The sequence below is a fragment of the Rhinolophus sinicus genome, chromosome 3 (genome assembly GCF_057876585.1).
Source record: "Rhinolophus sinicus isolate RSI-liver-muscle chromosome 3, RSI-T2T, whole genome shotgun sequence".
Classification (NCBI taxonomy): Eukaryota; Metazoa; Chordata; class Mammalia; order Chiroptera; family Rhinolophidae; genus Rhinolophus; species Rhinolophus sinicus.
In genome coordinates, this window is record NC_142503.1 from 89,557,975 (window position 1) to 89,572,598 (window position 14,624).

A 14,624-nucleotide genomic window follows, 5' to 3' on the forward strand; every position below is an offset into this window, starting at 1 on the left:
CCGCAGGCCTGTGAGGGGACAGCAATGCTTGTCATGAGTCAGCCTCACTTGACAGATGCAGAAACCATCTGTAAAGCACCAAAGGAGAGTGACTTGCCTGAAGCTACACAAGTGAAGCTTGGGTTCAGTTTTCTAATTTGTACACTTATACATTCATCATTCAACAGATGCGCATTCAGTGGCTCCTATGTGCCAGGCGCCGTCCGGACAGGGGAGAGCAGAGTGAGCGATACAAACACGGTTTCTGCTCGCACTAAGCTTATGAGTCATCTTTTCATCAAAGCAGGCTGCTTTAGTGCAGTTTTCACAGTGAGGAAAAGGGAGTCCTCTGGTGTGCGCATTTGTTAGGATGCTTTCAGTGATGAGTATCAGAAAAACTCAAACCAGCTTAAAAGGAGTCTCCTTGGCTCACGTATCGGAAACCTCTAGAGGCAGGTTAAGTGCAGGCTGACCAGTCAGAGATCGACCAGGACTCTGGTTGTTTCTCTGGGATTCTCTCCATCTGAGCTCTAACCGAGTCATCTGGGTTCCCTTGTGGCTGGGCTGTTCAACTTTAGTGTTCAGATTCATGCAACTCGCTCAAGAAGGGCTTCTTTCCCCTCATTGTCATCCACAGTCCTGGGCTTTGCTTTGACTTGGCCATCTGAGGTCACAAGCCTAGGACAGCACACCAGGAACTGAGTGGGTAGAGCACTCAGGGCCCACACCAGAGGTGGGTTTTAGTCCCACCTGTGCATGTACAAGTAGCTGTGGAGGGATGGAACAGAAGCCATGGACACACAGAAGTCCCCCCACAACTTCAGCTGTCCCCACAGGAAGGGGGTTGCCAGTACAGACCATCTGAAACTTTTCTAGTTAGACTAAAGCCATCACTGAGAGTGTCAAGGCTAGATGGGGGGGGGGGACCCCGGTAACAGCCCCTCACTGTCTCCTGAGAGCCAGGAAGGCTCAGGATCATACAAATCTTAGCTAAAGTATACTGAGCACTAAATCAGTGCTCGCTACTGGAGGTGCTCCCTATGTTTGGACACAATCCTCCCAACCACGCTGTAGGGGTGAAATGCAGTGCAATAGGAGCTGGGACCGGGAGCAAAGGATCTTGTGGGGAGTCCAGTGGACACATCTAATGGGAAGGGGGTCAAGGACCAAGTGATCTGAGATACTCAGCTGCGTCCTGCAGGATCAACTGAAGTGGGTGAGGTGAGGACAGGGTGGGAAAAGTGTTCTAGGCAGAAAGAACAGCACCTGTCACCGCCCCTACACCCGATAGGCTGTGAATCTAGCCAGGGACCTCCTGAGCCCCTGAAGCCCTCTCCTTCCCCCCTCCCTGCTGCCTGCTGCTGCCTGGCTGACTTTGGGTGAGATGAGTCAGTCCTAGGAAGAGGGGCCTGACGAATTGAGATGGTGCAGGGTGTTCACCAAGGTCTCTTTTGTGTGCCAGGCCACCTGGCCACGTCTTCATCGATGAGGCAGAGGGTAGAGATGGAAAGACCCCAGGGGACACCTGGGCCAAGACCCAAATTCAGGTGGCGGCATGGCTGACAGATACCAAAGAAGTGAAGCAGTCTACAGTGGAACCAACGGTCATAAAGTCAGCACTGAGAGAACCTGCTGGAACAGCCAGTCAGCTGAGGCGCTGGTGTGCACTCCTGACCAGGGCCAGCACCCCTGTTTTGTAGTGAGGACGGTAAGGGTTGGGAGGGCCGGACTGGCTGCCTTGTCGACACCGTACTGCACTTTTGTCGCCCAGCAGGCATCAGTTCGTGAAGTACCCGTGATGGTACCCGTGAGCTGGGGACCGAGGCCTGCAGAGGTTCCCTAAGTTGCTGGGTCACCAGCACCAGTGTGTGAACGTAGAGCCCATCCTGCTCTCGGTGGGGTGGGGTGGGGTGGGGTGGGGGACATGCACACTGCCAGACTCCGGGTACCCGCCGGCTGTGCTCAGGCTGCGCACCCCTTTCTAAGCCTCAGTTTCCTCGTCCATAAAGCAGTGAGGGGCGGTCGTGGACGATTTCTGGGCGCCCTGGGTCGGTGCAGACCCGAAACCCGGAGGGTTGGGCGGGGCCTGGGGTTTCCGGACGGTCCCTGGTCCCCGCCCCCATCCCCTTGGGGCTGAGGCTGCGAAGCGCCGCCCCACGCCCACGAGGAAGTGGCTGCGAGTCCCAGAGCCGGTTCGGCGCGTCGACTGCCCAGAGTCCGCTGCCGGGGCGCCCCGAGGTGAGGAGGCGCGGGGTTTTGTGGCTCAGAGGTGGAGGGCCGGGGGTCTGCCTAGATGTGAGGGGAGTTTGGGTGGACACGGGGATGAGAGGGGCGCGGGGAGGGGAACACGAAGGTGAGGGGCGGGGGGGAACCTGCCAGGAGATCTGGGGGCGTCCGGAGGTGAAGGGGTACCCAGTAGTGAGGGGGTACGCGGGACGGAAGCTCTCCAGGAGGTGAGTGGGGTGCGGACGGCAGGCCGGCCCAAGAGTGGGCAGCGCAGGGCTCCCCGCACCCAGCGCCCCCGGGGCGGCGAGATCCCTGGCCCACGATTCCCCCCATCCCCTCCCCTGCTTCCCCACTTCCCTGACTTTTCCCCACGGTCGGTGTCCCCGTTATTTCAGGCAGCGAGGGCCCCACGCCCAGTCACTTCCCCCAGTCCTCCAGCCTTCCGGGTTGCTCCAGCGGGAAATGAGCTGGCGCCCCCGCCCCGCCCCTCTCTCCTCCCGGCCGCCCCCTCCCGGCCCCGGGAGCCAGGTCGGAGGCGTCCTGTACCGGCTGAGCTGGACCCGAGCGGATCCGATCCGAGTGGCCCTCCCCCGCCGGCGGCAGCTGGGAAAACAGCCAGGACACCCAGGCGAGGCAGGGCCGGGACCGCGGGCGGTAACTGTAATACAGTAATGACTAGCGTGAAGCAGCAGGAGAGCTGGAGGCTCTCCCCAGGTTATTCCAGGCTGTCCCCAGGCTCCTCCCGCCGGGCACCCGGCGCGGTGCTGCCCGATGTTTAAGAGCACCCATCACCTGGGAGGCCTCGGGGCCCTAGGTAAGAGTGCCAGCTTCTGCTTTCACTGGCTGATGACCTTAGCAAACCACCTCATCTCTCTGGGCCCCAACTTGCCTTATCTGAAAAATCGGGAACTTTCAAGTTGTGAGACATAAATATGATAATGTGTATAAGGAACTTGGCAATATGCCAGGCACGCACAGTATAAATGTGTGCTGCTATTGTCACTGTCATTATAAGGCTTGCCTGTATTTATCAAAGTGGCTTTCCAGGTGAACCTATCCTCTAAGATTTGGGGTCAGAATCTGCTGTGCTTTTTAAGAGCTGTGTGACTGAGCAAATCTTGGCTTTTGTGTGAGTCTTAGTTTCCTTCTGTACAAAACAAAGGTTAAAAAAGACAAACACCGAAAAACTTCTTAGGCTTGTTTTAGGGGTTAAAGAATGTACGTCGACGTCCTGGGTAAATCCTGGGCATTTAGAGATGCCAAGTAAAGTTAATTACATATGTGTTTGTATGTAATCCACATAGGATTTTTTCTAATAAATAGTATCCCAATGTGTTAATATCACATGTACTCTTTCCATATCTCTAGTCATCTGGATTTTTCTATTCTGTCACCATTATAAAGAGGCTTATTATGGACATGTTTGCTTTTTTAAAAGTCAGTGGCTATTTTCTTAGCACAAAAATGAATTTATGTCCCCATTGTTGACAATCTTAAATTCCTGTTTGTGTTATTCTGTTCTGTTTGTTCCTACCCAGTTGTTGAGCGTTATCACATTGCTCTTCAGAAAGGCTGAACAAATTATTAATAGCAACAAATGAGAATTTCTCTACAGTCCTGCCAGCATTGAGTTTTATGTGGCTTTGGTTTTTGTTTTATTTGGATTACTTTAACTGGAGCTTTATGGTGCCTTGTGATCGTTTTCATTTGTGTTTCTTGACTTTGACTGCTTTTTAAGACCTTAAGAGCAGATTTGGGGAGAAGGGATTGATTGGCTGGTTTTTTGGGGGTGGCAAGGGCTGTTCTACACATAACAGGAAATTGAGTAACTGCTTAGCATGCTGCAAAATGGCTCACTGGCAGCTCCCGCTAGCCAAACTCTGAGCTGGGTGGGGACTTCCCTATATGCCTGTGGAGCTGAAATCCTTGCCTCCAGGCAGAATCTGCCTGGATTAACCTCAAATACAGCCAAACCTCTGGATTCAGGGAAGGCTAGCAAAGCTTGTCTGAAAGTATGAAAAAACCTACAGCCCGTGCCTCATCCAGCCCCAGCCTTTTTTGAACGGAGATGTGAAGAAGCATTGTATGAGGGCACGAGCCAGTACAATGAACGCAGCACTGTAAGGAAGGAGTGCTGAGGCATGAGACCCTCGGCCCGGCAGCCTGAGGCTTCGCCTAGCTTGCTTTGCTTTGGAGAGGAGCTATATTCTTCCTGAATCCTCAGAGGACCCTCTAGATTGCAGGTTTCCAGGATTTTCTAATCATTGACCCTATCAGGAAAATAATTTGAGCACATGCTCCCCAGCAAATATTTACAAATTTCATCCATATGCCACTGAAGTAATATGGCATATCCGTTATAGAACATCCCCTAAGACAGATATGAAAGAAAGGATGTGATTCATTCATTCAACTACATTCAAGAAATATTTATTGAGCATTTACTATGTGCCAGGTACTATAATTGGTGGTGGGGATACATCAGTGAACAAATACCCCTGTCCCCATGGGGCTTACGTTACGTACATACCCCAGGGTGTGGTTTTTGGCACCCCTTGATGGAGACTCACACCCCACTATGGAGAGCTACACCCCCTCCCAACCCTCATGCCACTCTTCTCTGCCCTCAAACCCCCAGCTGTGGATGCTTCCCCGGTCTGGAAAGTGCTGCTGGGACCACAGAGAGATGCTGGCTCCAGTCTAGGGGGATAGGGAATCTGTCAGAGTTTAGCCGATGCTCCCCAGCCTCACTCAGTTTCAGGAGTGATGGGAGGCACTGAGCACTTGATGTGAACCCCAAGTCCCAACGCCATCCTCAGGTCCCCCTCCTGTCGGTCTTCAACGGTCACATGGGCCCACAGGGTGCTGGCTCACAGGGCCACAGTGACAAGTGCATGGGTGCCCCAGAGGCCAGAACCTCAGCCTGCCTTTGTCTCACTACGAACCTTCTCTGACACATTGTATTGTCAACACACTTGGGCACAAAAGCCCTGCCAGCATTTTCCTATGCGGGAGGGTGGCTGGTAGTGAGCACCCCTCCCCCTCTTGGTAGGGTAGAGGTTTTCCTGGGAATGATTAAGTCAGAGTTCCTGAGGCAGGTGGCCCTATGTGAAGGCTGCTTCCCTGGATCTGACCACAGGGACAATCCAAAGATTCCTGAACTAAGGGATTACGCACAGCCCTGAGGCTACCATGGCTGGAAAAGCCCCTCCCCTCTCTGGGCTCCAGCTTCCTCATTTGTAGCATGTGGGGGTTGGGAATCATTGCTGGGGCCCTGCTGGTTTCAGTTGCTTTGCAGAACTTAAAGAAAAAAAGGGAAGTGCATCCTCCACTCTCCCACTCCCTTCGCCCAGACCCCTGCTCCCTTGAAGGTGTTGCTTCAGCGGAGTAAGTAGTCCTGAATTCACGCTAAAATGTGATTGGCTGATAGATGTAGTCTGAACTTCCCCTGTCTGTCCTCCTGTGCCTGTGGCCATCTTTCCCAGCCCCTCCTCCTCCCACTTGAAAACCTTTGGATCCCAGGAAATAGTGGTCAGGGTTCCCCAAGTCCTCTCAGCTGCATCTTTTGCTAGCATGGGGGCTGTCCTCGGCCATCCCAGCCTTTCCATCTTCACAGCCTGGAATTCTGGAACATTATGCTGGACAGGCTTTTACAGCCTGGCCCAAGTGTCTGGATGCTGTTCCTGAGACCTTGCAAGAGGCAGAGATGTTGGCCCCACCGCGAATCTGTGACAGTTGGAGCTGGGAAGTTGGTTCTTCCTGCTGACCAGCTCTGAGCCTGAGCCTGGGGGCCAAGAACCCCGCTGCCCTTGGCTGCGGCCACAGGGTTTCTTCCTTCTGGATCTCCTCGGACTGAAGGAGTCAGGAGTGGTTGGCCTCAGCTGGAGTCCAGGGCTTTGGAAGTAGGCTCTGGCCTTAACGCTGCCATTGCCCTATTGGTGACCTTTGAAAATGGGGCTGAGCAGAGTAGCATAGCTTAGCAGTCAGACGGGCCTGGTGCTACCACTCCTGAGTCTTGTCTTCTGTGGTGTAGACCCTGCTTCAGCAGAACGGATGCAGCACTGGCCCAGGCACTGGCCCAGCCCACATGCACCGGAAGCTTGGGGGAAATCCCCATCAGGCCTGCTAACCTGAGTCCACAGCTCGGGGGCCACTTCCTGGGCCTTTGCCCTACACAGAGAGGCCTTATAAGGAAAGAGGCTGGGGAGGCAGCGGTGGTGGGAGCAGTGTGCTTGTGTGCCTGCAAGGCTGAACACGTACCATTGTGTGCATATGGGAGCAGTGTACACACGTGCATGTGCACGTGCAAGGCTGACCACGTACCATTGTGTGCATATGGGAGCAGTGTGCACACATGTGCTTGTGCGCGTGCAAGGCTGACCGTGTACCATTGTGTGCATATGGGAGCAGTGTGCACACATGTGCACGTGTGCGTGCAAGGCTAAACGCGTACCATTGTGTGCATATGGGAGCAGTGTGCACACATGTGCACGTGCGCCTGCAAGGCTGAACACGTACCATTGTGTGCATATGGGAGCAGTGTGCACACATGTGCACATGCGCGTGCAAAGCTGAAGACACATGAGCATGTGTGGCCTAAGCCTGGGCTGCTGAGGAAGTGATGTCACTTTGGTCTTTATGGATGAGTAGGACTTTGCTGAATAGAACGGGTGGGTACTAGGTGGCGTGGACAGAATAGCACACAGGTGTGAAATGTGGGCAGAAATGGCCTTGAAGACACATCCACAAGGAAGCAGCCTTCCCTGCAGAGGGAATAGCATGCACAAAGGCCAGGAGTTCCGCGTTCTCCAGGCACAGAGATGGCTGAGGGCAGCAAGCTCAGCTTGAAGAACAGCCTGGAGGGAGGGGGTGGCCTGAGAGGGTAGTTGCTGGGAGAAGTCAGCCAGTCCAGGGCAGAAATGAGCAGAGCTGTGTGGGGAGGGGTGAGGGCAAAGGGAGGCTGTGTGTGGACCCACCTAGGTGTGGACCCCACCCCTCCTCAGGCCCAGCAGGCTCCCCTGCAGCTCTGCCAGCACTGCTGGGCTGGAGGAGGGGGATGGGGACGTGCCAGCCCCTCTCCAGGGGGGAGACCTGCCACTGCCAGGGCTGTACCTTCTGTGCTGGGCCCAGTCTCCCTCCTCCAGGCACCGGCTACCCTCTGGATCCTCATTCACCCCAAAGCCAGGCCACCTTGGGGCCCCAAAGACCCCACTACCCACTCCAGGCGCAGTCTTGCCCATTCTCTAAGCCGCAGGAGCAGCAAATGAGTTTCTTTGATGAGCACGAGTTCTGTCTGTCTGTCCGCCTGTGCCCTGGCCCACAGGCGCCTGCAGACCCACCCAAGAAGAGGGGGGAAGACCAGGGCTCTGGGTGTGGAGGGCACTGCTCTGGGTTCATGACATTGTTTCATTTCATCCTCACCCTGTCCTTCTGGCGGGGGCATCCCACCTATGAGAAAACGAAGGTACATATGATGAGTGATGGCCGATGTGGCTCAGGGTCCCAGCACACCTCACTCACGGCAGGGCCTTCACCCCGCCCCCCACACCCCTCACCCACTGCCCCACCCTTTGTTCCCTGGAGCCTCAGAGATATCCCATGACAGTTGTCATTTTATGAGGAGGGAACCTGAGGCCCCAGGAGGGAAGCAGGGCACCAAGCCAGAGTCAGGAGGCAAAGTGGCCCCCACTTCCTTCCCATGCAGTGGGCTGAGGCCTGATTCTGGGACAGGGGCAGCACTGACTTGGGTTCTCCCCTCTAGGCCACAGAAGCTGAGAAGCCATGGCCTACCACAGCTTCCTGGTGGAGCCCATCAGCTGCCACGCCTGGAACAAGGACCGCACGCGTGAGTACCGCTGGCCCCCAGAGCACGCGCACATGGGCGTTAAAGCCGCCAAGCACCCTGGGCTTGGACTCTGAGGGCCGCTGTCCCCCTCCTGCAGCCTTGGTCCTGAGTACTTAGGAGGGAAGGGATGCACAGCTCAGAGATAAGCAGGGGCAGCAGGGAGAATGGGCGTTGAGGGGTGGAGGTGAGAGCAGAGCCTGGCGCAGGCTGGGCCGTAGGTACAGGGGCTCCCAGGCTGGGGATGACAACCAAAGATATACCCTGCAATGGCTGGTAGTGAGATGAGCTGTGCAGACCAACACACGGGGTAAGGGAAAGCAGTGGAGGCAGAGGCGCTGATTTTGAAAAGATGGCCAGAGAAGGCCTTTTGGAGGAAGTGATATTTGTACAGAGACTCAACGGCGGGGAGGCAGGCAGGGGCAGGTGCAGAGACCCTGAGTTGGGCAGCAGGCGGACTAGCTGGAGTTGGGAGCAGAGGGCAGTAGTGAGGGACAGGGAGAAGCTCCCAGAGGTCATGAGACTGCTTTGGAGACATCCAGGTACAGGTGGTACAGGTGAGGGGTGGCCAGTCCCTGGGGAGGTATCACAAGGGGGGCCCGAGGGCCTTCAGGGAGTCCTTACGAAGCAGAGGAGAGTCCAAGTATCGAAGGACAAGGCATTGCGCAGGTGGCCTGTGAAGGGCGTTCCAGGCAGAGAGGGATCGTGAGGGTAAGGGGGAACCTGGGCATGCTTGCATCCTCCCACTTCCCACCCGTCTCTCCTGCAGAGATTGCCATCTGCCCCAACAACCACGAGGTGCACATCTATGAGAAGAGCGGGGCCAAATGGGTCAAGGTACACGAGCTCAAGGAGCACAACGGGCAGGTGACAGGTGGGTCAGGCTGGCTCGGATCACCCTCCTGACAGGAGGCAGGGGGAGGGCAGGCCCAGCCAGGGCATCCACCCACTCACTTGTTGGTAGGATAGTTTGGGTTGTAAGTAACACAGCCCTCATTCGAAGTGGCTTATGTTATAAAGGGATTATATAGGTTTGCGTTACTGTAAAACTCAGAGATTTGGGGGGCTTCAGGAAAGGCTTGATCCAGCAGCTCAGCATTACCAAGGATCTATTTCTTTTCTGTCTCTTGGCTTGGCCTTCCAGCATGTTTGGTGATAGCTGGGGGAGCTATAACCTCCCCAGTAAGCTCTAGGAGCACTGCCTGGAGCAGCTTTCCTCCAGATCATGGCTTCTGAGCCCCTCCTACACAGACGCTTCTAGAACTAGCCATTTCTGCTTGGGTGGCTTCAACCTAGTGTCCCATCCCCACACCATAGGCATTGACTGGGCCCCTGAGAGTAACCGCATCGTGACGTGCGGCACAGACCGGAATGCCTACGTGTGGACGCTGAAGGGCCGCACGTGGAAGCCCACGCTCGTCATCCTGCGGATCAACAGAGCCGCTCGCTGTGTGCGCTGGGCCCCCAATGAGAACAAGTTTGCAGTGGGCAGTGGCTCCCGTGTCATCTCCATCTGCTATTTTGAGCAGGAAAATGACTGGTGGGTGCCTGGGCAGGGCCCGAGTGGGTTGGGAGGGCCCCGGGCTGCAGACCAACAGGCGGTGGGCCTAGAGTGCCCCCGAAAGCATCAGATGGGGTGTTGGAACCCCTGTTCACATGACACTGAGGAAGTGAGTCCTCTGGATCTTGTGGGTGAGGTAAGGGGCTCCCTGCACAGTACTTGGTGCTCCCACAGCCCTGTCTCAGTAACAAGGTTACAGACCACACCAGGGGCACCTCTGTGGTCACTGCATCAAGCCCTGCACACAATACTGGCATTGACCCCCACAGCCCGCTGGACTGGGCGCCTGTTTTGCCCACTTCACAGATGAGCAAATTAAGGCCCTGAGGCAAAGTCACTTGCCCAAGGCACCCAGCCTGTCACATTCCAGGACCAACTCAAGCTCCCAGTCACATTATAATCTCCCCTGGGTCCCTGAGGACAGAGGCCAGGCAGAAACTCAGGTTGGAGTCTGGGAGACTCAAGTTCAAATCCCGACAGGGTTGTGACGTTTAAAGGAAATCGGGGGTAGAGTTCCCACACATTATTGGCCTGAGTGGTGGCCCTGACAGGCCTGTGGGCTGGCAATGCCCAGGCCCCTCCTTCCTGGGATCTCGGTGGTCTGCAGGGCCCAGCTGGAGCCTGGGGCACTAAGACCCCAGGTGAAGTAGGGGGTTTGCTCACCTGTCTGTCCCTCTCTGCCCCTACCTGACTGCTGTGTCCAGGTGGGTGTGCAAGCACATCAAGAAGCCCATTCGTTCCACCGTCCTCAGCCTGGACTGGCACCCCAACAACGTGCTTCTGGCCGCGGGCTCCTGTGACTTCAAGTGCCGGTGAGAGGGTGGGGCCCTGACATAAACACAGGAACAGGGATTAGAGAGTTGAGGGGAGCCCCGTCCTGGGAGCCCCACACTTTGCCTTCCAGACCAGCTCTGCTGCCAGCAGGGTGACCTGGGCCTCAGTCGAGCATCTGAGGTTTTGCTCTTTGAAGGCTCATCATTGGGTCCTGTGTTCAGCCCATGGACGTCTTAGCAGGATGTGCCCCTTCCCACGACTAACGTCAGCAAGGTTTCCTAGGCCTCTCCCACTTCCTAGGACCCCCCACCCCTTCAGTTTCTTGGCTTCTGTCTGAAGGAAAATGAGTGGGTGTACTTTTCAAACTGAGGTATGAATGACTGGGTCAAGCCCTGCCTCATTATCCTAAGGCCTGGAATGTAGAGTCTCTAGTAGCCATTGGCTGTTTTTTGCTTCTGGGCTTAGCACCCCAGAGTCTCCTAAGGCCTCTTGCTCCCAGCCCCAGGCAGACAGCCTGGGTGTCTGAATGTATGGGAGGCCCAGGAGGCCCCTTTGGAGGCCCTGGGCACAGGGAAGGTGACGTCCGGATGAGGCTCTGTTGGTGGGTGGGGAGCTGGTTGGTTGCATTCTGATCTGTCAGCTGAGCTTTTGCTGGCCCTGGATGGAGAGAAGCAGGTAACTGAGTGTGAAAGCAGCAGTGTGCAGTAGCGCTGGCGGGCTGAGGGCAGGGTTAGTTCAAGGTGCAGAGCAGAGGAAGGAGGGGCGTGCTCAGGGCTGGCTGTGGGGTGTAGTGGTCGGCACGATGAGGACCAGAATGCCCCTGGGGTCTCTCACCTGTGGATGGTCAGTCTGCAGGTGAGGGTGCCAAGTACCCGGGAGTGCACAGGACTCTGAGCTGGGGGACCTCCTGGTCCCACTCCACTGCACAAAGAGGGCTCTGAGGCCCAGACTTTTCTGAGCGAGAAGATGCAGGTCATGAAAAGCTGGCTGTGGTACCATGAGCCTGGCGCTCTGACCCTCAGTGACTTTCTTTTTTTTTTTGCGTCCATGGACAGGATCTTCTCAGCCTACATCAAGGAGGTGGAAGAACGACCGGCACCCACCCCGTGGGGCTCCAAGATGCCCTTTGGGGAGCTGATGTTTGAGTCCAGCAGTAGCTGTGGCTGGGTACATGGCGTCTGCTTTTCAGCCAGCGGTAGCCGCGTGGCCTGGGTCAGCCACGACAGTACTGTGTGCCTGGCCGACGCCGACAAGAAGATGGCGTGAGTACAGGCCACCTGAAGGGGGGCAACCACGGCACAGCAGGAGGGGGCCAGTGTGGCTGACATCTCTGTCTCTCGCAGCGTTGCGACTCTGGCCTCTGAAACGCTGCCGCTGCTGGCCCTGACCTTCATCACAGAAAACAGTCTGGTGGCTGCGGTAAGGAGGGAGGGAAGGTGGGGAGCAGTGGCCCGTTAGAGCAGGTCTCCCAGCGAGCCCAGAGTTGCCCAGGGAGCTCCCCACTTGGTCCCCCACCACCCCCTTTCCCTCTATATTGATCAGAAAAAGTTGGATTATGCTGCAACAACAACAAAACTCCCCAACTGCAGCGGCTTAACACAGTACAGATTTTTTTCTCGCTCATTTTACATGTCCAGCACGGGTGCTGTGAAGGGACTCTGCTCAGTGCAGGTGGAGGCTTTGTCATCAACATGCTCCCCAGCTGCCCTGGAGGGAGAAGGGGGACGTGGAAAATCAGGCCCTGGATCCTGACATCCCTGCTTGTTACTGGCCAGTGGAGATGACAGGGCCACAGCTACCTCAGAGTGGGTGTGTGGGGGGCGTGCAGTTCTACCAAGTGTCCAGAAGGCACTCCTGCTCTCTGTCCCTCCCTCCTGCCCTCCTGTCTGTCAAGTCTCTTTTCACCCCTCAACAAACATAACGGGGAGCCCAGAGAAAGATCAGGCCTGCTTGGCCTAGAGAAGCTACAGCTGTGGGCTGTCTCCCAGGGCAGGTGTAACCGCTGAGCAGGACAGAAGGCCCCGGGCTCCCGGAGGAGTCCCAGACAAGCTTTCCCATCTAGCAGCTGACCATGCTGGGGTCGGGGCCGCCCTGTGTGCTCACTTCCAGCATCTGGTCCCCATACCTGGGGTCGGGCCTGGATGTGTCTGCAAGCTGGTACCAGCTTCCTGATAGCTCCACCCGAATCCTGCATCCAGCCTCCCGGGAACCAGACTCGTGGCCGAATGCCCCTCTGCCTCACAACTTGCCTCCAACCTCAGTTTCCCCCTGTGCAAAATAGGGGCACTGCGCCTGCCCTCAGCCAGTGCACTTAAATAGCACCCCCTTCTCATCTCAGGGCCATGACTGCTTCCCAGTGCTTTTCATCTACGATGGTGCCGCGGGGACGCTGAGCTTCGGTGGGCGGCTGGATGTGCCCAAGCAAAGCTCGCAGCGTGGCCTGACGGCCCGTGAGCGCTTCCAAAACCTCGACAAGAAGGCGAGCTCCGAGACTGGGACAGGCCTAGACTCGCTGCACAAGAACAGCGTCAGGTGAGGGGGGCCTGGGGCGGGGCCTGGGCTCCGCAAGAAAGACAGGTGAGGGTGTGGCCAGAGGGGCCGGCCTGGGCCTGGCAGCCGGGCGGATCTGGACTCATCCCAGCAGCCTCAGGAGGTGCGAGCCCTGATTTAGGGAACCAGGTAGATCACTGTAGGTTGCACAAAAATAGTATCAGGTGGGGGCAGAGCAGTCAGCCACGCTCGGTCGGCATTTTTAGGACAGGGCTGTGTGGCCACTGTCGTAGGGGTGGGGCCTGCAGTTGTCTGGAGTGGCTAGGCCGTGACTGCTGGCTTCTCATGGGCAGAGCCATAGCTGAAGCAGGTCTAGTGCTAGAAACTAGTGAGGTGGTGGCAGAACTACAGGTCCCGCTGCAGCCTCCTTGAGAAACTAGGGTGGGACTAGGGGGAGACCCTTCAAAACTCCCAAATCCTACCAGCCCCAGGTGTCTGCTCCACAGCAAATAGAAGAAATGTGGCAAGACTTTCTGACCCAGCCAGTTAAACCCTCTTGTCGTTTAGGGACCAAAGACCTTTGTCCATCTTTCAACGTTCTTCAGAAGCAGCCATGCACCCTCCCAGCCCGATCTTTTCTTTCCCATCCTGCCATCTACTGTCACTACACACCTTCCCCAGACACACGTGTCCTTAATGCCCTGCCCAGGCCGTTGTGTGTCCTGTTCCACTTGCCTGGGCCGCCCTTGGCACCTCGCACACTACTGCTGTCCCTAAAGCAGACCCGTGAGCCCGGTCCTGTACTCCTGCCTTCTGGAGCGCACAGTGGGCTGGAGTCCAGCACAGGAACAGGCTGGGATCCATCCGTAAAGCCTTCCTCCTCTTTGCAGCCAGATCTCGGTGCTCAGCGGGGGCAAGGCCAAGTGCTCGCAGTTCTGCACTACCGGCATGGACGGCGGCATGAGCATCTGGGATGTGAAGGTGAGCTCGCCCCCACCCCGGCTTCCCACCAGACTCCTTGGCCCCATACTTCATTCCTGCAGGAAAAAGTACTTGGAATGAGGGGAGAGATGAGAGGCAGCCCCTTGACATCTGGGCCTCAACACACTTTGCGGGCACCTCCTTTTTAGGGCTGGGATTCAAACTCAGGTCCACTCGACCCCAAAGACCAAGTTCTCTGTCCTCTGCCCCGCGGGGGCTGAGGTGGGTGTGGGCCAGGTCCTTGCAGATGGGATGTTTGCAGGACCCCTGAGAACCAGCCGTTCTGCTCATCTTCCAGAGCTTGGAGTCAGCCTTGAAGGACCTCAAGATCAAATGACCTGTGAGGAGAACGGTGGCCTCATCCCAGCTGCTGGGGAAGGAAGGGGTCAAGGAGGCTAAGGCTTGCTTTGCTGAATGTTTCTAGGGCACCCATTTGGGTCCCCACAGTGGGGAAAAAGGGGTGGGGGTAGGAAGCTTTTCTTAATCTATTTGAAGGAACACGTGCCTTTTTCTTAAATATTTAAAAAAAAAAAAATTCCCCAAGCACTCTGCTGGTCATGAACTGCTTTGAAATTTGGAATAAAAATACAACTGTAGACACGCTCACCTGTTTGGAAGAAGAGGTTAGGTTTTGCACGGGCATAGGTAGCTTTAGTTTGCCAGCCAAATGATCCATCAATCCAAGGGCCTTCCCCCCACATGGTTCCTTCCCCACTGCAGTCCTGCCTAGGGGCTGCCAGGACCAGGCGCCTTTCCTGTCATTCATTTAGT

The 14,624-nt window shown here is 56.3% G+C and overlaps 1 protein-coding gene across 2 annotated transcripts; it reads left to right on the top strand.

Annotated features, from left to right (window-relative positions):
* Positions 1 to 2,088: 2,088 nt before the first annotated feature.
* ARPC1B (actin related protein 2/3 complex subunit 1B) lies at positions 2,089 to 14,449 on the top strand. 2 transcript variants are annotated; one of them, XM_019718322.3, is made up of 11 exons: positions 2,200 to 2,217; positions 2,734 to 3,019; positions 7,967 to 8,050; positions 8,817 to 8,921; positions 9,365 to 9,587; positions 10,313 to 10,420; positions 11,438 to 11,644; positions 11,726 to 11,801; positions 12,721 to 12,914; positions 13,763 to 13,853; positions 14,152 to 14,449. In XM_019718322.3, exons 3-11 carry the CDS (start codon positions 7,987 to 7,989, stop codon positions 14,188 to 14,190), a joined length of 1,107 nt encoding a protein of 368 aa, XP_019573881.1. In that variant the 5' UTR covers positions 2,200 to 2,217; positions 2,734 to 3,019; positions 7,967 to 7,986; the 3' UTR covers positions 14,191 to 14,449. The 2 variants fall into 2 exon arrangements, with proteins under 2 accessions (XP_019573880.1, XP_019573881.1); XM_019718321.2 differs by lacking the exon at positions 2,734 to 3,019 and having other exon boundaries at positions 2,089 to 2,217.
* Positions 14,450 to 14,624: the final 175 nt, after the last annotated feature.

Coding starts and splice junctions, on each gene's coding strand:
- ARPC1B (XM_019718321.2), top strand. CDS start 7,987: ATGGCCTACCACAGCTTCCTGGTGGAGCCCATCAGCTGCCACGCCTGG. Junction 11,802..12,720: donor AAAACAGTCTGGTGGCTGCG/GTAAGGAGGGAG, acceptor TTCTCATCTCAG/GGCCATGACTGCTTCCCAGT. Junction 12,915..13,762: donor CTGCACAAGAACAGCGTCAG/GTGAGGGGGGCC, acceptor TCCTCTTTGCAG/CCAGATCTCGGTGCTCAGCG.